The sequence below is a fragment of the Eleutherodactylus coqui genome, chromosome 8 (genome assembly GCF_035609145.1).
Source record: "Eleutherodactylus coqui strain aEleCoq1 chromosome 8, aEleCoq1.hap1, whole genome shotgun sequence".
Lineage (NCBI taxonomy): Eukaryota > Metazoa > Chordata > Amphibia > Anura > Eleutherodactylidae > Eleutherodactylus > Eleutherodactylus coqui.
Genome location: NC_089844.1, coordinates 8126279 through 8152065, shown reverse-complemented (window position 1 = coordinate 8152065; position 25787 = coordinate 8126279). Strand labels below are relative to the sequence as shown.

At 47.9% G+C, this 25787-nt stretch overlaps 1 protein-coding gene across 1 annotated transcript in view; it reads right to left on the bottom strand.

Moving 5' to 3' along the window:
• The window catches only part of THSD7B (thrombospondin type 1 domain containing 7B), a 543321-nt gene that overhangs the window by 87018 nt on the left and 430516 nt on the right, over nucleotides 1-25787 (bottom strand). Inside the window, exon 17 of the mRNA XM_066575161.1 lies at nucleotides 6303-6444. Coding sequence (XP_066431258.1) covers nucleotides 6303-6444 — 142 coding nt within the window. The remainder of the gene's footprint in view (nucleotides 1-6302; nucleotides 6445-25787) is intronic.

Here is a 25787-nt window from a genome sequence, read left to right as displayed (position 1 = left end):
CATCATATTTGACCAGCGGATTACGCCACGCAAAATTGGGTAGGCAGGAAGGTTAATCAGTGGAAGGGTTGGTCATTGACCCTTTGGGAAACGGTTAGCTTGATCAAAACATACCTGCTCCTGTAATTTAACTACCTGGGCAGCGTATGCATTTTGCCAGAGCCTCTCTGGACCCGGGTGTACAACCTGTTCTTCCTAATGTTGTGGAGAAATAGGTTGAACCTAATCAGTAGAGATGTTAACTACCGCACAAGGAGTCTAGGGGGGTTGTCTATGGTCAACTCTGTGGTGTTTCTTGTAGACACCTTTTTTAAGATCAACATAGGCAACCTCTGGCAGGAGAGGGCTCCTCTGTGGGTCTACTCCTGCCAGGGATGCTTTCGGCTCTTCTTCCAGGAATGTGAAGCAGGAGGGTGAGTGAAGGACCTTCGCACGCAGCACAGATATTTCCCGGCTTACGCTACCTTGGTTCTGAAAGTGATATGCTGGTGGGGTCTGGGGATGTGGGAGATCAGGACTCTGTCGAGGAGGCTACTCGACGAAAGGGTCCTGTTGACCCATTTCCAGAATCCCCTGGCACTCAAGGACTGCCCAAGTCGGGACCCGGAGGGAGGGTTACGTTTACTGAATTCAACCCGGGTCCCCTTGAAGTTTTGGGACTTGGCTTGGCGCTGCTTTCACGGGAGACTGTATGTAAGGGGTAACTTGAAGAGCAGGCCTCTGATTGACAGGGGTTGCCCCCGTCAGGAGTGCAGCGATGTGCTGGAAAGCATGGAGCATTTCCTGCTTCAGTGCCCCTTTAATACAGAGGTATACCAACAGGTAGGGGTCTCCATAGGCTGGCGTCAGCTGGCACACCTCTCCTATGCGGAGTGGGCTTATGGAGCCTTCAGAGGTCTTGGTGGCAGGGACCGCTGCACTTTATTCCTAGTTAGCCTAGTGGTCAGGTTCCACATCTGGAGTGCACGGTGTTTAATCTCGACGGAGCTGAAAGTCCTCCCCGTGGATACGGTATGTAGGAACATCCTGGGTGACCTGGTGAAGGTGCGTTCTTTGGAGTATGAGAGGCTGGGCACATCTAAGGCTTCTCTCCTATGGAGAGGGCTTGTATTTCGTTAGGGACAGTGGTTTCTTAATTTTCTAGGGGAAGAGTAGGGAGAGAATAGGGACAGGATAGGGAGAGAGGAGGGATAGGGCAGGGACAGGTTTCCATGAAGGGTCAGACTGAGGGGCAGACTAAGGACAGTCTAGGGCAAATTAGGGAGAGAATAGGGAGACCTTTTTTAAATTCAAGGGATAGTACATTGTGATGTCTGTGCCCGGCTTATCACCTCCAATCCTGGTGGGGGGCTGTGAGTGCACCATGAAGCTTTTTGTTTTGATTTGGGCAAAATGGAATGAAGTAGGGCTGCAGGAGAGCCGACCTTAGGCTTTCAGGTTATGTATATAGTATATATTACGCATGTTGGTATTGGAGTGTATTATGGTTTTGTATATATTGTATATTGTATATATTCACGTTTTGGGTGGTAGGTAGGTTGGGTGGGGGAGTTGGGGGGAGTGGGATTCACGCCTTGAGCCGTAGCCTGGCACGTCTCGAACATTGAACTCTGGGCACGGACTGGTGGAGCGGGCATGGCCCCCAGGCTGCGGCGGGCACTGTGTGGTATTTATAAAAAAAAAAAAACCCTGGTGTGGCTTGGCACGTCCTGAACTAAGAACTCTGGGCACGGACTGATGGAGCAGGCTTGGCCCCCAAGCTGCACTGGGGACCCAAAAAGAAAAATAAAATTTTTTTTAGTTAGTTTTATGCCAGTTGGCTCGGTCTTTCTGTTTGAATTTGCTTATTTATGTTGCTATTTCAGTTCTTTATGTTTTTGTTTATGTTATTGCTTCCATTTGTTCTGTGTGGGTGCAGTGCGGTACGGCTGGACCTGGAGTTATAGTTTACAGGGTTTATGTAGTTATAGTTTCCTTAGTTTTATATTCAGGCATATACTTGTATATTGTGTTATAGTTGTATATTGTGTTATATGTAGAGTGTGTATGTGTGTGGGTGTGTACGGCGGGGGGAAACCCGGATATGGGCATTTACTTTGTTTATGGATCACGGACTGTGGGGGAAGGGCCTTATATTGCTTTATATGGTTATTCTGATTGTTACAGTTTGTCTTTGTTCTGTTTTTTACTTTTATAATAAAAGATCTACAGGATGTAACTCAGGATCAGTACAGGATAAGTGATGACTCCACCAGCAGAATAGTGAGTGCAGCTCTGGGGTATAATACAGGATGTAACTCAGGAGCAGTACAGGATAAGTAATGTATGTACACAGTGACTCCACCAGCAGAATAGTGAGTGCAGCTCTGGGGTATAATACAGGATGTAACTCAGGATCAGTACAGGATAAGTAATGTATGTATACAGTGACTCCACCAGCAGAATAGTGAGTGCAGCTCTGGGGTATAATACAGGATGTAACTCAGGAGCAGTACAGGATAAGTAATGTATGTACACAGTGACTCCACCAGCAGAATAGTGAGTGCAGCTCTGGGGTATAATACAGGATGTAACTCAGGATCAGTACAGGATAAGTAATGTATGTACACAGTGACTCCACCAGCAGAATAGTGAGTGCAGCTCTGCAGTATAATACAGGATGTAACTCAGGATCAGTACAGGATAAGTAATGTATGTACACAGTGACTCCACCAGCAGAATAGTGAGTGCAGCTCTGGAGTATAATACAGGATGTAACTCAGGATCAGTACAGGATAAGTAATGTGTGTACACAGTGACTCCACCAGCAGAATAGTGAGTGCAGCTCTGGAGGATAATACAGGATGTAACTCAGGATCAGTACAGGATAAGTAATGTATGTACACAGTGACTCCACCAGCAGAATAGTGAGTGCAGCTCTGGAGGATAATACAGGATATAACTCAGGATCAGTACAGGATCAGTAAAAGGTGGGTAATCTACAGCATGTACAATATAAACCAAAATGGGAATATACAGTATCAGTTTCTAAATCTCTCTGACGTATATTTTACACTCTGGTGGGTCCTGAGCACCAGCCCTTCTGTAGCGGCACTACTGTGTTTGTCTGTGATGTATTTACATGGTGGGGAATGAACATTATAAATTATACTTCGGGACTTCGAGTTTCAAAGTTTTCTATTAGCAAACTTGTGGAGATGTGGACAATATTAATGTGTCAAAGACCACAAGTAATGATGCGTGAACTCCGTGTATTTATGGGTCTCCGAAGTATACAATTAATAATTCTTCTCCCAGTGCCTCATTAAACCAGTTAATGACTATATACTGAGAGGGAATATCACACTACTGACTTTATAGGTTCAAGAGATATATTGCTACAGACAGTCCCGCATTACTAACACAGAGGGGCAGCCTGCTATTAATGATGACACATGTATAAAAGATCCAACATTTTACCTTGTGGGAGATCACAAAATCATATTCTATTACAACTGTATGTTAGAGTAAAAAAATCTAATGTATTTAGTATCTATCTATGAAATATGTCATAGGCATCACGGGCGCTTGGTGGGATGATACACATGATTGGATACAAGGCTTGAAGGATACAATGCATTTATAAGAAACAGACCTAATATTGTGTTCCCTGAAAATACAAGGCCTCCCCTAAAAGTAAAACCTAGCTCTGTCCCTGCTGTGCGAGTCTGCTGTGATGAGCTCCCCCTGGTGGCCGGAAGCTGCAATACCATCCCTGCTGTACAAGTGGTCCAAGAACTGCTGTGGGTGATGGTCTGCAGACAGTGTGTGGGAGCCAGGTACTTTACAGCCCTTATTTCTTGTGGCCCTGTGTGAGAGTCAGACAAGACAAGAAGTCCTCATGCAAGGACAGGGCTATCACTAGACATGAGAGATTTGGGCCAATGATTCTGAAAGAAATGGAGTCACAAGAAATTCACCAGGAAGTTCCGGGTTTTGATTGTTCTGATGTTCCAGAAGATGATGAATGACTGTCATTGGATACATCTTGCTTTGTGTTCATAAATATCAGGATCGGTAAATGTACCATAGATTGTTGTACATGGAGATAATGGCAGGAACAACACATTCTTGATAGAATTCACAGTTTTCTCTGGTTCTGCTGGTCTGTGATGACAACTACTGGACAGCAGATAATAAATGTGCATTTTTTTGTTCAACAATAAATGTGAATTCTTCTTCATGGAAAAATAAGACATCCCCTGAAAATAAGACCTAGCATATCTTTTGGGGCAAAAAATAATATAAGACACTGTCTTATTTTGGGGAAACAGGGAAGAGGAGGTGTTGTGTTGTATGTTAGGAGAACATTCATCTCCACAGAGATTCAAGCTTCAGAGCTGGGAGTTCTGTAGAAACTGTTTGGGTAAGAATACAAGGAGAGAACAACAGAAAGGAGACCATTGTAGGCATTTACTATAGGCTGTCTGGACAAGCAGAAGATAAGTTCTCAAAAAAGCATGACATAGTGATCATGGGAGATTTTACCCATCCAGACATTTGTTGGGAATCTCTCAGGTAAAAGTAATGGATCCAACAGATTCTTATCCGCTCTTGGTGACAACTTTATCTTCCAGAAGGTAGAAGAGAAAACAAGGGGATCTGCTATCTTGGACCTAATTCTCACCAACAAGGAGGGAATGGTTGAGGAAGTAAGGGTGGCTGAGACCTTAGGAGGCAGTGATCATGATATCCTTGGATGTTGGATAACAAGGGGAGGAAGACCTGAGAAGACTCAGACGTCAAGGTTGGATTTCAGAAAGGCAGATTTCAATGAACTCAGAAAGAGGAAGAATCCAATGACTGGATGTTCTTAAGGACAGAAATGTCCAAGAAGGTTGGGAAATATTGTGAAATGAGATTCTCAGAGCACAATCGTTACCAATCCCTAAAAGTAGGAAGAATAGGAAGCATTTAAAGAGACCTGGATGGATGAACACAGAACTTGTACACATGTTAAAGAGGAAGAAAAATATGTTTATCAAATGGGAAGAGGGGGGAATATCTAAAGAAGAATATAATGCGGTCTGCAGAAACTGTAGGGCAAGTGTCAGAAAAGATAAAGCTGATAATGAATTGAGGCTTGCAGGAGAGGCCAAAAGCAATAAAAAAGGATTTGGGGGTCAAAAGCAAAAGAAAGTTCAAATATGCTATTGGATGCTTACAAGATGAAAATGGTAAATTGGTTAAGAATGATGTTGAGAAGGAAGAACTTTTAAGTTCCTATTTTGTATCTGTTTTCTCACGGAAAGTAGATGTAACATCAGCTGATCTTCCCTGTGTTATTGGGGGGGGGGGGGGGGAGGGAGAATGCAGGCTATCTTTAAGCAGAGAGATGGTGAGCAAACACTTAGCAGAGGTAATTGCTGAACCACTTACCATAATTTTTAAACATTCCTGAGGAACAGGAGAAGTCCCAGAAGATTGGAAAAGGGCAATTGTTGTCCCTATTTTGAAAAAAGGGAAGAAGGTGGATCCAGGAAACTACAGGCCTGTGAGCCTGATTCTATACCGGCAAACACAATTCTGGGATGTATTAAGAGAAGCATAGAATGTATATGTATATCACGTGACATCATTATCCCCTCTACTCTTCGTTAGTCAGACCACTTTAAAACAGACAGAGACAAACTGGAGCAAGTTTAAAGGGTCTGGGGATGTTTAGTTTGCAGAAGTGAAGGCTGAGAGGAGACTTAATAGCCGTCTACAAATATCTGAAGGGCTGTCACAGTGCAGAGGGATCAGCCCTATTCTCATCTGCACAAGGAAAGATTAGAAGCAATGGGATGAAACTGAAAGGGAGGAGACACAGATTAGATATTAGACAGGGAGGGGATTAATGAGTGGAACATGTTGGCACGGGAGGTGGAGAGTTCTCTTTCAATGGAAGTGTTCAGAGGCCGGACAGACATCTGTCTGGGATGATCTAGTGATCCTGCACTGAGCAAGGGTTGGACCCAATGACTTGAAAACCCGATGACCCTCAGAGTTGCTTCCTACTCTAGTAGATCTGCATCTCTCTAGGATTACAGTTGTGGCTAGGTAGGAGAATCCGGGACCTCCAGCCATCAGCTTTATATGGGGATCCATTCATTATATGCATAAAATTCCCCAAGTAACATAAATCTGATGAGAGATTAGATGAATGCATAATATATGGGCACATTGAATGTACTCATCAGCGTGGCAGACATCTCTGGAGGGATTTATTAGGCCGCGCTGGTAGTACAGATTATAATATCCGTGGGGAGGGGCGCTCCTACCTGTCACATTATACCGGTAGTGGAAGCAATTACTGTTGAGGACGCACGGATCAGTCTCCAAGTCCTCCGGACAAGTCTCCCCGTTAGTTGGGGTCCTCAGTGGAAATCTCGTCCTTGACCTCACAGAGTTGGTGTCGCATGACTAATAGAAAAAGCAGAAGAAGACTGTTAACATCATGAACGCTGCGGCTCGGCTTCTGCACAACCAAATTTCACAGACACTGAGCGAAAGTAAGATGGCGGTGCAGAGATCCGGCGCAGGTGAAGTGGAGGAACGCAGGAAACAATCAGACAAATGGTTATAACCCACCTACGGTCACCAACACTTTTTGGACACTTTCACCTCTACTGATAATGTTTTTATTTCCCCGCCCCCACGGCTGCGGGAGGGATATCTTTTGCGCGGCGAGCTGTAGTTTTTATTGTTGCCATTTTTGAGTCCATATAATGTATTCTAGAACGTTCAGTGATTTTCCTGTAAGGCAGTTCTGCCGCAGGTTTGTTACATCAGTGATCATGCAGCATCAATAACAGAACACATTTATTTCTGCATTTCGGTACAATTGCAACAATAACAATCAATATTTTTTTAGGTTTTTGCACTTTTGCACAATAACAAGGCGATGGCGCTCGGAATGCTGCGATTCCAAAATACATTTTCTTTTTCCAAAACAGGGGTTGTCCTTCCCCCGGCCGTGGCTCAGTGGGACTCGTTCTCTGTGTGTGACAAGCTCCAGTTCGTATTTGTATCATTTTGGGGTATATATGGCTTTTTTGATCAGTCTTGTTGATTTTTTTTTAAGAGGCGAAATGAACAAAAAAAAACATTTTGGCTCCATTTGTTTGTTTAGTTTTTTTGCCGTGGAGCAGAAACCGTGTGTTCCGTTTTTCGCAGGTCATCATGGATGCGATGACGGAGCCGACGGGGGTTCCTTAAACTATTGCGTTCATGTTTTTTAATGAACGAGGCAACAATGATTTTTATGTCTGCTCGAAATGAATGAAAAGCGAATGATTGGTCGTTGGTAGAATCTTTTCACCCGAGTAACGAAGTACTCGAAAATCGTGGTGCTTGATCGAGTAATTACTCGAAACGAGTAGGTTCGTTCATCTCTAGTCGTTGGTCGTTCGATCGTTGGCGGTGTTCAGACTGAGCAGTTATTGTGTAAAGGGGGCTTCGAGTTGTAACCAGAAGCGTCCCCCCACATTGTGCTGCTCTGATACTGCGGAGGTTGATCAGGGGACAAATAGAGGAGTAACCGCCTGATCCACAGTGAGACGCCTCGCCTGCTGATAATGACATCCAGATAGCCGGACGTGATGTGCCTGCCGATCTGCTCCGCGGTGGGCGAGTTCAGTTTATATGCTGATACGATCCCAGAGGGCTGATGGAGTCCGTGCGCGCGGTTACATTGTGTACTATGCTAAATAACATTGTTTTATTCATGTTTGGGCTTTTTGTTGGGTTTTATATCTCGATGTTTTCATCCATGATGTCGAAATAAAACACTGTTTTTATTCTGGTATCCACGGAATTACCGGAGCTTCTGTTCTCTAGTGTTGTGGGGGTGTGCCTGCACTTGTCCGCGCACCGTATGGTCGTTGTGTCCGCGCACCGTATGGTCGTTGTGTCCGCGCACCGTATGGTCGTTGTGTCTGCGCACCCGACGGTCCTTGTGTCTGCACACCGTACGGTCATTGTGTCTGCGCGCCCGACGGTCGTTGTGTCCGCGCCTGACGGTCGTTGTGTCCAAATAAATAAAGAAGATCCGCAGCAGACCAGAGGATGAAGTAAAACAAAGTTCTTTTATTCCAAATCCATAAACGGTACAGGCAGCGGTCGTTGTGTCCGCGCACCGTATGGTCGTTGTGTCCGCGCACCGTATGGTCGTTGTGTCCGCGCACCGTATGGTCGTTGTGTCCGCGCACCGTATGGTCGTTGTGTCCGCGCACCGTATGGTCGTTGTGTCCGCGCACCGTATGGTCGTTGTGTCCGCGCCCGACGGTCGTTGTGTCCGCGCACCGTATGGTCGTTGTGTCCGCGCCCGACGGTCGTTGTGTCCGCGCACCGTATGGTCGTTGTGTCCGCGCCCGACGGTCGTTGTGTCCGCGCACCGTATGGTCGTTGTGTCCGCGCACCGTATGGTCGTTGTGTCTGCGCACCGTATGGTCGTTGTGTCTGCGCACCGTATGGTCCTTGTGTCCGCGCACTGTACGGTCGTTGTGTCCGCGCACCGTATTGTTGTTGTGTCCGTGCCCGACGGTCGTTGTGTCCGCGTACCGTATGGTCGTTGTGTCCGCGCACCGTATGGTCGTTGTGTCCGCGCACCGTATGGTCGTTGTGTCTGCGCACTGTATGGTCGTTGTGTCCGCGCCCGACGGTCGTTGTGTCCGCGCACAGTATGGTCGTTGTGTCCGCGCCCGACGGTCGTTGTGTCCGCGCACCGTATGGTCGTTGTGTCCGCGCACCGTATGGTCGTTGTGTCCGCGCACCGTATGGTCGTTGTGTCCGCGCCCGACGGTCGTTGTGTCCGCGCACCGTATGGTCGTTGTGTCCGCGCACCGTATGGTCGTTGTGTCCGCGCCCGACGGTCGTTGTGTCCGCGCACCGTATGGTCGTTGTGTCCGCGCCCGACGGTCGTTGTGTCCGCGCACCGTATGGTCGTTGTGTCCGCGCACCGTATGGTCGTTGTGTCTGCGCACCGTATGGTCGTTGTGTCTGCGCACCGTATGGTCCTTGTGTCCGCGCACTGTACGGTCGTTGTGTCCGCGCACCGTATTGTTGTTGTGTCCGTGCCCGACGGTCGTTGTGTCCGCGTACCGTATGGTCGTTGTGTCCGCGCACCGTATGGTCGTTGTGTCCGCGCACCGTATGGTCGTTGTGTCTGCGCACTGTATGGTCGTTGTGTCCGCGCCCGACGGTCGTTGTGTCCGCGCACAGTATGGTCGTTGTGTCCGCGCCCGACGGTCGTTGTGTCTGCGCACCGTATGGTCGTTGTGTCCGTGCCCGACGGTCGTTGTGTCCGCGCACCGTATGGTCGTTGTGTCCGCGCACCGTATGGTCGTTGTGTCCGCGCACCGTATGGTCGTTGTGTCCGTGCACCGTATGGTCGTTGTGTCCGCGCCCGATGGTCGTTGGGTCTGCGCACCGTATGGTCGTTGTGTCTGCGCACCGTATGGTCGTTGTGTCTGCGCACCGTATGGTCGTTGTGTCTGCGCACCGTATGGTCGTTGTGTCCGCGCACCGTATGGTCCTTGTGTCCGCGCACCGTATGGCCGTTGTGTCCGCGCACCGTATGGCCGTTGTGTCCGCGCACCGTATGGTCGTTGTGTCCGCGCCCGACGGTCGTTGTGTCCGTGCACCGTATGGTCGTTGTGTCCGCGCCCGACGGTCGTTGTGTCCGCGCACCGTATGGTCGTTGTGTCCGCGCACCGTATGGTCGTTGTGTCCGCGCCCGACGGTCGTTGTGTCCGCGCACCGTATGGCCGTTGTGTCCGCGCACCGTAAGGTCGTTGTGTCCGCGCCCGACGGTCGTTGTGTCCGTGCACCGTATGGTCGTTGTGTCCGCGCCCGACGGTCGTTGTGTCCGCGCCCGACGGTCGTTGTGTCCGTGCACCGTATGGTCGTTGTGTCCGCGCCCGACGGTCATTGTGTCCGCGCACCGTATGGTCGTTGTGTCCGCGCCCGACGGTCGTTGTGTCCGTGTACCGTATGGTCGTTGTGTCCGCGCCCGACGGTCGTTGTGTCCGCGCACCGTATGGTCGTTGTGTCCGCGCACCGTATGGTCATTGTGTCCGCGCCCGACGGTCGTTGTGTCCGTGCACCGTATGGTCGTTGTGTCCGCGCCCGACGGTCGTTGTGTCCGCGCACCGTATGGTCGTTGTGTCCGCGCCCGACGGTCGTTGTGTCCGCGCCCGACGGTCGTTGTGTCCGCGCCCGACGGTCGTTGTGTCCGCGCCCGACGGTCGTTGTGTCCGCGCCCGACGGTCGTTGTGTCCGCGCCCGACGGTCGTTGTGTCCGCGCCTGACGGTCGTTGTGTCCGCGCCCGACGGTCGTTGTGTCTGCGCACCGTATGGTCGTTGTGTCCGCGCACCGTAAGGTCGTTGTGTCCGCGCCCGACGGTCGTTGTGTCCGTGCACCGTATGGTCGTTGTGTCCGCGCCCGACGGTCGTTGTGTCCGCGCACCATATGGTCGTTGTGTCCGCGCACCGTATGGTCGTTGTGTCCGCGCCCGACGGTCGTTGTGTCCGTGCACCGTATTGTCGTTGTGTCCGCGCCCGACGGTCGTTGTGTCCGCACGGTGAGCTGGAGTTTTGGATTTACATTATAACTAATATACCATTTTTTACAGTGAGCCCTACATAAATCTCTGCAAATTGTTTTTATTTGCGCAATCAATAAAAAATGAAGAGATTTTGCAAAAGGTCTTAAAGGGGTTGTCTCGCGCCGAAACGTTTTTTTGTTTTTTTTTCCATAGGCCCCCCCGTTTGGCGCGAGACAAACCCAAAGGATGGGTTAAAAAAAAATATATATATATATTACTTACCCGAATTTCCGCTCTGCGACGTCTTCTTTCTTCCTTCTCCAAGATGGCCGACGGGATCTTCACCCACAATGCACTGCGGATCTTCTCCCATGGTGCACCGTGGGCTATGTGCGGTCCATTGCCGATTCCAGACTCCTGATTGGCTGGAATCGGCACACGTGACGGGGCGGAGCTACGAGGACCAGCTCTCCGGCACGAGCGGCCCCATTCACCAGGCAGAAGACCGGACTGCGCAAGCGCATCTAAAAACGCCAGAAGACAGCGAATTTAGACGGATCCATGGCGACGGGGACGCCAGCAACGGAGCAGGTAAGTGAATAACTTCTGTATGGCTCATAATTAATGCACAATGTACATTACAAAGTGCATTAATATGGCCATACAGAAGTGTATAACCCCACTTGCTGCCGCGAGACAACCCCTTTAATTAAAAATGTTTTATTGTTTGGTTTCTACATCTTTGCGTCTCCACGGTGACAGATGACAATCAGATTCTGCATGTGGCTCAGCTCCGTCCCTTACACACAATCTAATGGACAGCAGGAAGCTGATTTTAATTGTCTCTCCTTAACCCCTTAAGGACCAAGCAAACTTTGGAAATCTGGCATGTGTTACTGTAACAAAGAATAAGTCTGTATGAGATTCGCACATCCCAGCGATTCTGACATCGATCCACATGTTGTACTTCATTTAGGCGGTAAAAGTAGATTGATACAATTTACATATATTTTTTAAATGTTGTGTTTTCCTATTCTTGGCAGCTGTATGTCACGTGTGTGTGTGTGTGTATATATATGTATGTATATATATACATACATACATACCTGTGTGTACAATTTTTTTTTTAGCAAATCTATACCTCCATCCGTTTACTTTATTTTGGAAGCAGATATTTGTAATTTTTTTTATTTCTTACGAACTTAAGAGACTTATGAAATCTAACGGTAATTATTACAATTTTATACACCAACCCAGAGGTGTTCAGAACACACATTGTGTTGGTAACTGCTTCAGGCCCCATTGCACCCTCGTAGAGAAAACACCAGCAAATTACGCCCTTTTAAAGACTAGACAAATTAATGTAACACTCTGTCTCCTCTCCGCTCTGCCCGCCACATATTTAGTACATATTTCTGATTGTGACCACCGTGATTGGTTCTCAGGGTGATCACATGTGTGTAGGGACTCAGGATTGGCCCTGATCATTGCCACTACCATGTTGTATCAGAGAAAGTCTCTGACCGCTCAGGCACAGCTACACGGGAACGCGTGCGCATCCACACGGGCGCATCTGAGCTTTAAATCCCCACCGTAATTTTCTTATCAGCTGGGATTTGACCCTGGAGCAAGTGGCGAATATTTACTGCTTTTGGTCCCTAAAGGGTTAAATGGATTCTACCAAGATTGCAATGTATCCCCTATCTATGTGATATGCATAGAATAGGTGATTACTTACTGATCGGTGGGATCCCACTGCTGAGACCCTCACCGATTTCAAGAATGGGGGTCCCGTGTCCTCCTTACTCACCGCAGTGAGGAGGAGACTGAATGGAGCACAAGTTGCACAAGAAGCCAAGCGCTCCATTCAGTTTGATGTGACTCTGGGGATATCTGAGCGGCAATCAGTCGGGTATTTCCAGCAGACCCCTGGAAATGAATAAAGCACTGAATGCACTATTCTGCCAGCGTTCCATCCACGGTGATGCCACCAAGAGGCAGAACGGCACACAGGAGTCCCACGGGACAGCAGGGGGCTCAGCAGTGGGACCCCCACTAATCAGCAAGGTATTCCCTATCCTGGGGATAACTTGCACTTGTTCCCTTAGGTAGGACTTGCATCTATCAAACACTTATGTCTGATGGGAACACTCCTTTAAAAGCGGTTGTCCCATCAGAGACAACCCCTGCAAAATGTGGCCCTCGAGGCGATTCGATGAGCAGCCCAAATTCAACTGCCAATGCCCTGAGTAAACAGTCCCCTCTGCCAGAACTGGGCATCCTTGTGATACTGCAATGGCTCAAGTCCGACAGAGTGGGAGTCAGTCTTACAGAATGACCCTCTGCTCCGACTCATGAATAGAGGCCCGGATGGGGAACCCAACTTGATGATGGCCATGGGCTCTAATAAGCCATATGAACATGGGTTGTTGGGACAAAACCCTTTAAGGAAGTCTGAAAGACGGAGCACCCCATGCAGATTTAGGCTGGTGGCACATACTCTGTCCGCATATATGCTTCCGTCATATGGGTGATTGTCCCGGCCTGACTGCGGTCTGCTGTAGTAGTTTCTGAGCAGCATAGAGTCCCGGCATGTCTCCATGAGCTCCCTTGACAGTCCACCATGGTATACGCTCACAATCTCTATGCTTGACTTCTGTTTTCTCTAATCAATAGAGCAGGTCACAACCGAAGCTCCCTCAGCGATGGCGGTCCAACTGACTGGGCACTTTCTGCTCCAACCAAGAGGCTCAAAAGCTTCTCTAACGGCTCATGCCACAGCCAACCTTGCACTCCTACTCGCTTGCATACTGTACCACAGCGCAGGCGCCGCCCTGCAGGGTGAGACGAGCCCTACAGTTTGTCCATCAGACGCATATGCCCTGCCAAGCACAGTGACCAGTTATGCAAATCTTCAAACTTGCCACTGTGACTGTAACAAGACAACTCGCACCACGTCCACAAGGGCCACAACAGTGACTGTTGCATCAATCAGTTGCATCATACAGATTGACAAAGCACACTAAACCTCTGCAGTTATGCCACAGGCATCAGTCTACAGCAACGTCCTATGGCATCTCTCCTAATGAACATCTGCAAGTACAGCATTTAATCAATCGAATAAAAGGTTTGGTCCGTGTCGCCAGTAGAGCGATGTGTGACTGTTCTCAGTGACAGCTTTCGGGATATCGCCCCCTTTGTCAGGCCATATGAAGGGGTCCCTGAAAGCTCGCTGTAACATCATGTATTTTGGTTGGCCAGTAAAAGGTCTCATATCTACAAGATGACTTGGTTCGTCTCACGGAGAACAATCAGCATTTAATCAATGACACAAAGTTAGCTTTTCCTCCCCTTTACAGGTGGGGTCATGTGACGTCCGTCTTCACATCTGATCACAAGATTTAGATTTTCTGAGGAAACCTGTTTTTCTCCCACAAATGATGGGTTTATTAGCCGCTCCGTAGATCTTTGTTTTCCAATCAGCGGCGCGGACGATTAACAGCCTGAGCTGATGGTTATTAAATGGCTGTCAATAATTCACTAGCCCACATTTCATTCTCTTGTGACTAATTAACTTCCTGCGATCCCTCGCTCAATGCCAACGGCTCAACGAATTACTCAGGACTGATGAGCACAAATAAGTGAAGAAAAACACCCAATAAACAGGAAATTGGAGATATTATATTACACTTCTGCTGCTTGTGGAAGAGCCGGCTCGTTATCTGGAGGGATGGGAGTCTGATAGATCCGGGCCTGCAGTTGTTAATGGAAACCCTCGCTGAATGAATTTACTGCGTCTCTCCAGAGGAAACCGATTAATACCCGCAGAGGACGGCCGGGCGGCTAATTGGCCTTTATCTGCCATCTGAATGTTCCTGTGTCTAGTGGGCATCAGCAGATTGTCTCCACGCTCCTCATCAGTCTCTCTATAGAGAACTGCACTTCAGCTTAATTAGCATGACCAAAGTAATGATTAGTAAGGCAGCAGGTGCCGATGATGACCAACGACGCAATAGCCAATATATGTGTTGCAGCCGTTCTGAGGTTTCCACCTTGCTTTCAGGCCAGACCAGGGTTTAGCAGCATTCCTACCTCTCCTGGAGCTGAGAGGTGTGGTGGTTGCAAGATTAATATCAGTCAGCACCTGGTGCTAAGTAGCTCTGCTCCTATTTAAGCAGTGATAACTGTTACTCCTGTGCTGGTCAATTCACTTCAGTCCTATGTTGGACAGCGTCGGAGCAACACAGAGTGGTGGAAGCTCTTCATTTGAAGCTAAGTTCTTTACTGTTTGGTTTGGTTTTGTTTCTCCTTTTGTTGTGTGCTAGGGCCTCCAGTGAGGGATTGGTCAGTGGCCCAGGTTCGAGTGCAGGCTCGCACTTATCAGCGCGGTTGGTCTGCCGAGTAGGCAGGGCCCCCTCCCGGGTTAGGGGACGATAGGGAGAGCATTCCCCTTTAGTTTTTATTTCCTTTTGCACAGTTGTGCCTTTGATTTATGTTATTGAGGTTGCACGTCCAGAGGACGCAAAAGATTGACCAGCCCTTACCTACTCAGGGAGATTCTGTGCCGTTACTATGAATCCCCTTGAGGTTTTGTCGCACCAGCTTGGCACGCTGGCTGCTGAGCTTGCTGAGATAAAACAGCGACAAACTGTGCTGCAGGTTCCCAGCAAGGAACCAAAAATTGAGCTACCCAACCGTTTTTCTGGTGATAGGCAGAAATTCGGATCCTTTCGGGATGCCTGTAAGCTCTACTTTAGACTGCGTCCAGTGTCTTCAGGGGACGACGCCCAGAAGGTGGGCATTGTCATGTCCAGACTGCAGGGGGCGCCGCAGGCATGGGCTTTTTCATTACCCCCAACGTCTGAGGCCTTGGACTCGGTGGATGACTTTTTTGCTGCATTGGGTCTAATCTATGACGACCCACACAAGATATCGGTGGCTGAAGGTAATATCAGATGTTTATGACAGGGAGACTCCTCTGTCGAAGATTATTGTGCTGGGTTTCGACGTTGGGCAGCAGAAACCCAGTGGAATGACCCTGCTTTAAAGAGCCAGTTCCATTGGGGTCTATCCAATAAAATCAAGAATGTACTGGTAGGTTATCCAGTACCCCGCAGCCTTGATGAGACCATGTCTCTGGCTATCAAAGCTGGGAGACGGATCAGGGAGAGACATCAGGAACTCTCCATAGATTCTGGCTTCTTATCAGCAGATGTGGAGGAGCCCATGCAGTTGGGGTCTCTGGCTGCCAGGGCTAGGAATGGGAACAAAGTACAGTGTAAAGGTCGATGCTTTTCCTGTAACCGCATTGGTCGCATGGCTCAGTGTTGTCCCCGTCCTAATTGCCAGCCAGGACTTGATGACCGGGAGATTACTGAGGGGGCCCCTCTAGGCCAACAAATTGCCTGGATATCACCCTCCAGACTGGTGCTTCCTGCTGAGATCCTGTCTGATAGTGTGGGCAACCCCATAAGAGTCCTTCTGGATTGTGGAGCTAGTATTAATTTAATACATCGGGAGACAGTCAGACGTTTAGGCTTAGAGATGAAGGCTCTGGAGTTTCCCATTCCCGTATCCGCCATTGATGCTGCTCCACTATCGCAGAGAAGTCTGAGGTTTTGTGTGCCTAATGTCCGTTTAAAGATTGGGCTGTTCCACAGGGAGATTATAATATTATATGTCATGGAATCCCTCCCTTCCCTTCGCAAGTAGTCTTGGGGCTGCCTTGGCTACGTCTACACAACGCGGTAGTAGACTGGGAGAAGGGGGACATTGTTGAATGGAGCCCTGGTTGTCTATCCGGTTGCGTTTCTGTTGATATAGCTTCTACTCAGACAGAAGAGCTGCCGGAGGTCATCGCCGACCTCTCTGAGGGCCTTTCCCCAGTGGGGGCAGACAAATTACCACCGCACAGACAGGGAGATTGTGCTATTAAACTTCTTCCTGACTACGAGTTCCCCAGGAGCCGCATACCCCCTCCTGAGAGACTGACGCTCAAAGCTTATACCCAAGAGGGTTTTAAGATGGATCCTGAGAGGGTTCAGAAATTGAAGAAGTGTGTTGCTACGGCTCCGGCACTGGGGCAGCCGGATTCTTCTGGGCCTATTAGGGCCGAGGTCCAGAGAGAGTTACGGCGAGCAGTTCAGCGGAGAAAGCGAGTTGCTAACAGTCACCGCCCAGAGGGGGCGGAATTCCGTGTTGGAGACTTGGTTTGGTTGTCTACCAGAAATATAAAACTCAAACAACCATCCGCTAAACTGGGCCCACGATTTATCGGTCCGTTTAAAATAATTGAGAAGATTAACGTGATGGCCTTCCGGTTAGAAATTCCCAGGGCGATGAAAATTAACAATGTTTTCCACAAATCTCTGCTCAAAAGATTCATTGATCCTGGGAATGACCCTCCACCCCTGGCTCCTGTGCTAGCGGATGGGGAGGAGCAGTTGGTAATAAGTCGCATTTTGGACTCCCACGAGTCAAAAAATTTCACAGATCAAACTCTGGTCGTCCTGATCTTAAGGGTCCTGGGGCCCCTCCTAGAAGGGGAGGTACTATTGCAGCCGTTCTGAGGTTCCCACCTTGCTTTCAAGCCAGACCAGGGTGTAGCAGCATTCCTACCTCTCCTGGAGCTGAGAGATGTGGTGGTTGCAAGATTAATGTCAGTTAGCACCTGGTGCTAAGTAGCTCTGCTCCTATTTAAGCAGTGCTAACTGTTACTCCTGTGCTGGTCAATTCACTTCAGTCCTATGTTGGACAGCGTCGGAGCAACCCAGAGTGGTGGAAGCTCTTCATTTGAAGCTAAGTTCTTTACTGTTTGGTTTTGTTTTGTTTCTCCTTTTGTTGTGTGCTAGGGCCCCAGTGAGGGACTGGTCAGTGGCCCAGGTTTGAGTGCAGGCTCACACTTATCAGCGCGGTCGGTCTGCCGAGTAGGCAGGGCCCCCTCCCGGGTTAGGGGACGATAGGGAGAGCATTCCCCTTTAGTTTTTATTTCCTTTTGCACAGTTGTGCCTTTGATTTATGTTATTGAGGTTGCACGTCCAGAGGATGCAACAATATGAAGTGGCAAGGCCGTCCAGCCCCCCCCCCCTTCCCCGTCGCAGACCCAGCAAGACAGTCCCAGACCCAGGGGGACAGTCCCAGACCCAGCAAGACAGTCTTAGACCTAGCAACACAATCTTAGAGCCAGGGGGACAGTCCCAGACCCAGGGGCCACCACAGATTTGTAGGCAGATACTTCTCTGGTTGATTGGAGACCAAGCAGGGATATAAGGAGGAGAGAAAAGCAGGCAATTTGGCCTTGTGATTGTTTTTTTTCCACGTGGACGATCCACAGTGCATCCACATATATTTGCACAGAAAAAGAAAATCACATCCACGATCGCTAACAAGTATTTAGAAACAATTTCCGCACTGACACACAGGTCTCCCGCTTAGAAATCCGTATGCGGAACCCAATACGCCCATGGCCATGAGGCCTAAGGAGGCATGGGTATTATTGTATCTTGTCACCACTAGGAGGTCCTGGTGGAGACAAGAGTGACAGGCCGGTGACGCCCCCTGTAGCTGATTGGCTACCGAGCAAGCTGGCACGCAGGTACTGGCAGAGCACTAAGGGTTCTCCCACAGTGGATCCACAAGCAGGGGAGGACATCGGCAAAGCTGAGAGTGGTGGGGGCGGCGCCGGCACGACATGCACACCCAGTTTTCCTGTTAAGCTTAGATTATTCACTGTAAATGCTTCTATGTTGCCCCTGTAAGCCCTGTAACATGGAAGTATTTACAGCTCATGATCTAAGCCTAACAGGAAAACTCACCCTAACCGTCCAGGCCAGGCTACAATGTATACACACACTGCTGCTAGGACCTTACAGAAGTCACCCAATCAGGAGCTAGGGGTGCGACAGGGGCGTTCCTCCATCCAAGCTCTATCAAACCCCTAACTTCCAGTGGTGTCAAGATACAATTATACCGGAGGCATGATACTGAGGAGGGCACGCTAAGGAAGTATCATACTGTGTGGAGGACATTAATAGGGATATACTATTCTAAGGGGCATTAAGGATGTATATTTTGTGAGGGGGCACTAAGGGGACATCGTTTCTCAGGAGTGGGCCTTAAAGGGACATCATTATTTTGAGGGGACACTATTACAATGTACCACACAAAGAGGGCCCATGAAAATGTGTGGGGCACAAAGGGGATGGGCAGGATGCTAGGCATGGGATAACAGTAAAGGGGCGCTAATTGTGCCACCAGGTTTGTGTCTCTTCCCGCCATTTCATAGCTGGCTGGCATGGGTGAGGCATCTGTATGGAAGTTTGGACATTTCTCAGAAGTAATGTAGTTAGGGAATAAACTGAAAAATGTTAGACTTTGCCCCAAGTAATTGTTTTTCTTTTTTTATTGCTGTGCCATACGCAGAATATGTCTCCAAGAAAGATGTGTGTTCCCAAGTAATGTCCGCTGTCCAAACACTTGATGCCAGTTTTCTAGTAAGATTGCATATTTTGGCGCCATTTTCCACTTTTCCTGGCATTCACCAGTTTTGAGACATGACAAGAAAAGTATACACGGTAAAGCCAGAAAATGGGGCAAATTGTAGTGCAAATCTACGCCTGCCTGTAGATTTAAAGGGGCATTTCCAGTAAAATATTACTGATGACCTATCATAAGAATGGGTCATCAATAGTTGATCAGCTGAGGTCCGCCGCCCAGGACCTTGACCAATCAGCTGAGCATGCTGTTAGTGCCGCAATAACACAGAGGTCGGTGCGGAAGCCTCCGTGCCAACCTCGGTGTAGTGGCCAGCGCTTGTAACTGCAGGCCCGGCTCTCATTGAAATCAATGGGAGCCGTGCCTGCAGTTACAGGCGCTGGCCACTATAAGGAGGTTGGCGTGGAGGCTTCTGCTCCGACCTCTGTGTATTTGGAGTGGAAGTCTCTGTGACAAACTCCCATCAACTATTATAGTCTTCCTGGAAAACCCCTTTAATTTTCTTAGGTCACACCAAATGGGCAAAAGTTATTAAAAAGACGTGAACCTTCGAAACTGTTAATAAATTTGGTTCAAATTACTCCAATGAAGTTCAGTCGAAGACCGGCATAAGAAACTGCATCCTTACAAAGGACCTTTCATGTTATAAAGTCCGCGGGGCTACCTGCAAGATTCTGTGAACCACAGCCTCAATTATTCTGTTCCTGCTGTTCTTCTCTTGAAACGCCCCTCCGTTCGCCCAGACGAGTTCTTCTTAGAGCCGGATGCGGTCAGTCTGTCAAGTAGGCGGAACCACTAATCACTTCCAATGGGTGACATCGGATTCATAATCTGACGTCACTCATTGACTGATGGGGACCTCCCACTTGCCACCCTGATAGCGCTGGAAGCTTCAACTAAGAAGACCCTGAACAGAGGTGAGTATCATGAGAAGACAGGCAGCAGCGCACTCAGCGGCGCCGCATCTGCAGAGCCGTACAGCCTGATTTTCACCCCTTAGTGACACGGCCTATTTTGGACCTAAGGATGTGACGACTTTTAGGGGATTTGTATCTCCACTTTTCAAAAGTCACACCTTTTTTTTATTCCTCTATCGACACGCCCGCATGGGGGCTTTTTTGTGTGGCGAGCTGTGGATTTTATTGATACCACTTTTTCTGGTACATATAATGTACTGTATAACGTTGTTTAACTTGATTTATAGGGCAGGGAGAAAAAACATCAATCCTGCCATTGTTTGGGGGGTTTCATTTACAGAGTTAATCATGCAGTAATTACAGGATACATTTTTTTTTTTCTTCAGGTTGGTAGGATTTACCAAAATTATATGATTTTTTTAGATTTTTCCATTTATGCATAAAAACCCCCTTTAAAAAAAAAAAATATATATATATATTTTTTGGCATTGCTGCGTTCAAAGTGACCATAATATAAGACATTTCCATTGGCCTTTCAATGGGGAGTTTTATCGGGGAGCTATGAAAATGCTAAACTTTAGGAAGGCCAAGTTCCATCAGCTCAGAGATTCCCTAATCCTTACTGACTGGGACAATGTCCTCAAAAATAGGAGTACGGGCAATAAATGGGAAATGTTCAAAAACATCCTCATTACTTACTGTGAGCGGCTCATAACTTACAGGAATAAAAGGGGTAGTAATGGGATAAAACCAATGTGGATTAATAAAGATGTGAAGGGGGCGATAAACAGCAAAAAGAAAGCGTTTAAGCTACTAAAACAAGAAGGCAGCGAAGAAGCACTAAAAACCTATAAGGAAAAAAAATGTATGTAAAAATCAGATAAAAACAGCAAAGATGGAGCCCGGGAGGGTGATTTTCAAAGAGAGTAAAACTAACCCGGAACGGTTTCTTCAAATATATATGTAAAGAGAAAAAGGATTATTACTGAAAGTGTTGGCCCTGTAATAAATAATGTAGGAGAAATTGTAGAGGGTGATGAGGAGAAGGCAAATCTATTAATTAGGTTTTTCTCTCCTGTGTATTCACAGAGGAAAATGAAATGTCAGATGCGATGCAAAGTGATAAAGTAAACTCTCCACTAAATGTCACCAGTCGAACCCAGGAAGAAGTACAGAGCCATCTTAAAAAATAAAATAGACAAATCGCCGGGTCCCAATGGCGCACACCCCTGGGTTCTAAGGGAATTAAGTAATGTGATGCACAGACCCTTGTTTCTTATATTTAAGGACTTTATAGTGATGGGTCTGTTCCACTGGATTGGCACATAGCAAATGTGGTACCAATATTCAAAAAGGGGTCAAAAAGTGGCCATGGAAACTACAGGCCGGTAAGGCTCCATTTAGATGGGACAAATGACGGGACAAACGGTGCCCGATACTCGTCCGCCCCACTCATACTATCTCTCATGCTGTCTCACAGCGGGATGGCTGAAGAACATTTCTCTCCTCACGCTCCCCCGCCCCTCTCCATTGACTTAACATAGCGTCCGTTCAGTACTTACCAGTTGCCATTCACACCGAGCGATGAGATCATCACCCAGCACCATATGCAGCATATGACGCTGGATGACGAGCTGATCGCTCAGTGTAAATAGCAGCTGTTCAGTATTGAACGACTGCTATGTTAAGTCAATGGAGAGGGTCGGGGGAGTGTGAGGAGAAAAATCTCCTGCAGCCGCCCCGCTGTGAGTCAGCATGAGAGCTAGTATGTGCAGAGATGAGTGTCGGGCATCATTTGCTCCACATTCATCCCATCTAAATGGGTCTTAAATATTATTTCTGTTGTGGGTAAAATGTCTGAAGGGTTTCTAAGAGACGTTATCCTGGAGGAGCTCAAGGAAATTACCTGTATAACTCCGTATCAGGATGGGTTCATGAGAGATCGCTCCTGTCAAACCAACCTGATCATCCTCCACAAGGAGGTAAGTTCTACACCGGACTGGGGAGTCACTGGATCTTGTGGGTAACTGGTCAGTGATAGAAAGCAGAGGGGGTTATAAATGGTACATACTCGGATTGGGTCACCATTACTAGTGGGGGTCCACAGGGTTCAGTATTGGAGGGGTTCCAGTTACTAGTGGGGTACCACAGGGTTCAGTATTGGAGGGGTCCCTGTTACTAGTGGGGTACCACAGGGTTCAGTATTGGAGGGGTCCCTGTTACTAGTGGGGTACCACAGGGTTCAGTATTGGAGGGGTCCCTGTTACTAGTGGGGTACCACAGGGTTCAGTATTGGAGGGGTCCCTGTTGCTAGTGGGGTACCACAGGGGGCATTTATTAATGACCTGGTAGAAGGATTGTACAGTAAGACATCAATATTTGCAGATAAAACCAAACTCTGTAAAGTAACACAAGAGGACAGAATGCAGGTACAAAGTGATCTTGATAAGTTGGGGCAGAAGAGTGGGAGACGAGGTCTGACACTGACAAATATAAAGCCATGCACAAGGGCAGGGGCAGCGCATGTCACCATTACACACTTGGGCCTCATTCAGACGGGTGTGTGTTTTGAATGCACATAATGCATGCTTCTACAAGAACCAATAGGTTCCTATAGAATCATTCATATGCGCGGAATTTGAAGCGCAAAACAGTGCGCACCTAACGAAGATAGAACATAGGTATGTTATGCAGGAGATCTATTGACTCCTATGGGAGCAGGAGTTAATGGAAACGTCTGCGCTGCCAATAGCTTCCCCGCTGCTCACAGCAGGGCATCTAAAAGCTGTGTCTGGCCAGAAGCAACTTTTAAATGTCCTGCTGTTACCTCCTTCGTCATTGTGGGGATTAGGGGACTCCCTGAGGGTTCCGTTAATCCCAGCGGAGAATCCCCTCATCACTGAACACTGTGAAAGCACTGTCACAGTGTTAAGTGATGAGGGAACTGTAGAGGGGACAAAAGAATCCCCTGCCACAGCTGTGGCAGAGGAATGCAATGCCATCCCATTGAAAACAATGAGATGAAGGCAACCCCTGCAGCAATGATTTTTTGGAGGGGGGAAGGCTTGAAATATAAACCCTTCCCTGAAAATCATCCCTAGCTGTAGAAAAAAAAAAAAACATTAACTCACCTAAAAGCACTGTCTGTCTCCCCTCCCCGTCCCTGGCAATCTTCTTCTGTATTCTGGTGGCCGCGGATTGAAAAATCCCTGCATCCAGAAAGCGCTGCCTCTGATTGGCTGAGCGCTGTGAACAATCAGAGGCAGCATTCAGCTGTCATTCAGTGGCTGAGCACTGTCTCTGATTGGTCACAGCGCTCAGCCAATCAGAGGCAGCGCTTTCTGGAGGTGAAGATTTTTCAGTCCCCGGCCACCAGGATACAGAAGAAGACTGCAGGGGATGGGGAGAGAAGGCAGCGCTTCTAGGGGAGTTGCTGTTTTTTTGGGGGGTTATATTTTTAACACCCTCTCTCCCATGAAAATCATCGTTGCAGGGGTTGCCTTCATCCCATTGCTTCCAATGCGGCAGCAGCAGCACTGGCTGTGACAGCTGCGGCACGGAATTCTTTCGTCACAGCGGCAGTCCCCTCATCACTAAACACTGTGACACAGCTGTCAGTGTTCAGTGATGAGGGGACCTTCGTGGAGCAGCTGCTCCGGTGCACAGGCAAATTTTCATGCACAAACTGCCCGTTCACGTGTTTTCCACTCATGCGAGCAGCAGGGTTTTTACGTGTCAGTGAGGCTTAAATGGGAAACCAATGGAAAACCACTGGGGACACTGATATGGAAAAAGACCTCGGACTTTTAGTTAACTGTAAGCTTAACTGGAGCAACCAGTGTCAGGCAGCTGCTGCCAAGGCAAATAGGATCATGGACGGCATCAAAAAAGGTCTTGTGTCGCATGGCAAGAACATTGTTCTTCCTCTTTACAAGTCACTGGTCAGACAACACATGGAATATTGTGGACAGTTTTGAGAACTGGGACTCAAGAAGGACATATCAGAGCTTCAGCAGGTACAAAGGCGGGTAGCTAAAGTAATAAATGGAATGGGCGGACTACAATACCCAGAGATGTTACTAAAATTAGGGTTGCTGAGGGGCGCTCTAATAACTATGTATAATATATGAGGGGTCAGTACAGAGATCTCTCCCATCATCTATTATACCCAGGACTGTAACAAGGGGGCGCTCTAATAACTATGTATAGATATATCAGGGGTCAGTACAGAGATCTCTCCCATCATCTATTATACCCAAGACTGTAACAAGGGGGCGCTCTAATAACTATGTATAATATATCAGGGGTCAGTACAGAGATCTCTCCAATCATCTATTATACTAGGACTGTAACAAGGGGGCACTCTAATAACTATGTATAATATATCAGGGGTTAGTACAGAGATCTCTCCCATTATTATTATACCCAGGACTGCAACAAGGGGGCGCTCTAATAACTATGTATAGATATATCAGGGGCCAGTACAGAGATCTCTCCCATCATCTATTATACCCAGGACTGTAACAAGGGGGCGCTCTAATAACTATGCATAGATATATCAGGGGTCATTACAGAGATCTCTCCCATCATCTATTATACCCAGGACAGTAACAAGGGGGCGCTCTAATAACTACGTATAATATATCGGGGTCAGTACAGAGATCTCTCCCATCATCTATTATACCCAGGACTGTAACAAGGGGGCGCTCTAATAACTATGTATAGATATATCAGGGGTCAGTAGAGAGATCTCTCCCATCATCTATTATACCCAGGACTGTAACAAGGGGGCACTCTAATAACTATGTATATTATATCAGGGGTCAGTACAGAGATCTCTTTCATCATCTATTATACCCAGGACTGTAACAAGGGGGCGCTCTAATAACGATGTATAGATATATCAGGGGTCAGTACAGACATCTCTCCCATCATCTCCCTGTAACAAGGAGGCTCTTCATTCTCACCAGTGTGCTCATCGATTCCTGCTGTTGCAGTGGGAGCCTGATAGTCACAACCGTCTCCTGCTGTGGATGGCGTGAGCTCGGCTTCTGAGTCCGTGCCACACATGAAACATAAACTTACATCCATTTGTGAGAACTGATACCCACCCAGGATGGAGGTCCTTACATTTCAGGTCCTCTTTAATAAAATGTGGGCCATTGTTTGTCATTTTATCTCTTGCTAAAAGGGCAGACATTGCCTTATAGGGTGTCTATTAGAGATGAGCGAGCATACTCGTCCGAGCTTGATGCTCGTTCGAGTATTAGGGTGCTCGAGATGCTCGTTACTAGAGACGAGCACCACGCGGTACTCGTCTCGATTAAACGAGCACTGACCATTGAATTCAATGGAGCCGGCAATACAGCCGGCTCTATTGAAAGCAATGGGCTGCCGGCGCACGCGGGATGAATTGTCGGGAAGAGCTTAAATATATAAGCCCTTCCCTGCAATTCATCTAGAAATGTGTAAAAATAAAAAATATATATATATACTCACCTGGTCCCGGCAGAACTATGTTAGCCCATTGAATTCAATGGAGCCGGCAATACAGCCGACTCCATTTAAAGCAATAGGCTGCCGGCGATCGCGGGATGAATTGTCGGGAAGGGGTTAAATATATAAGCCCTTCCCTGCAATTCATCCAAAAATGTGTAAAAATAAAAAATATATATATACTTACCTGGTCCCGGCAGACGGAGTTCAGCGCGGCAGGCTGCAGTTCTCCTGAACTGCTCTAAACAGCTGTGAGTAGTATTCAGCAGCCGGGGCTTTAAAATCCCCGCCTGCTGAATGAGATGCCTCTGAT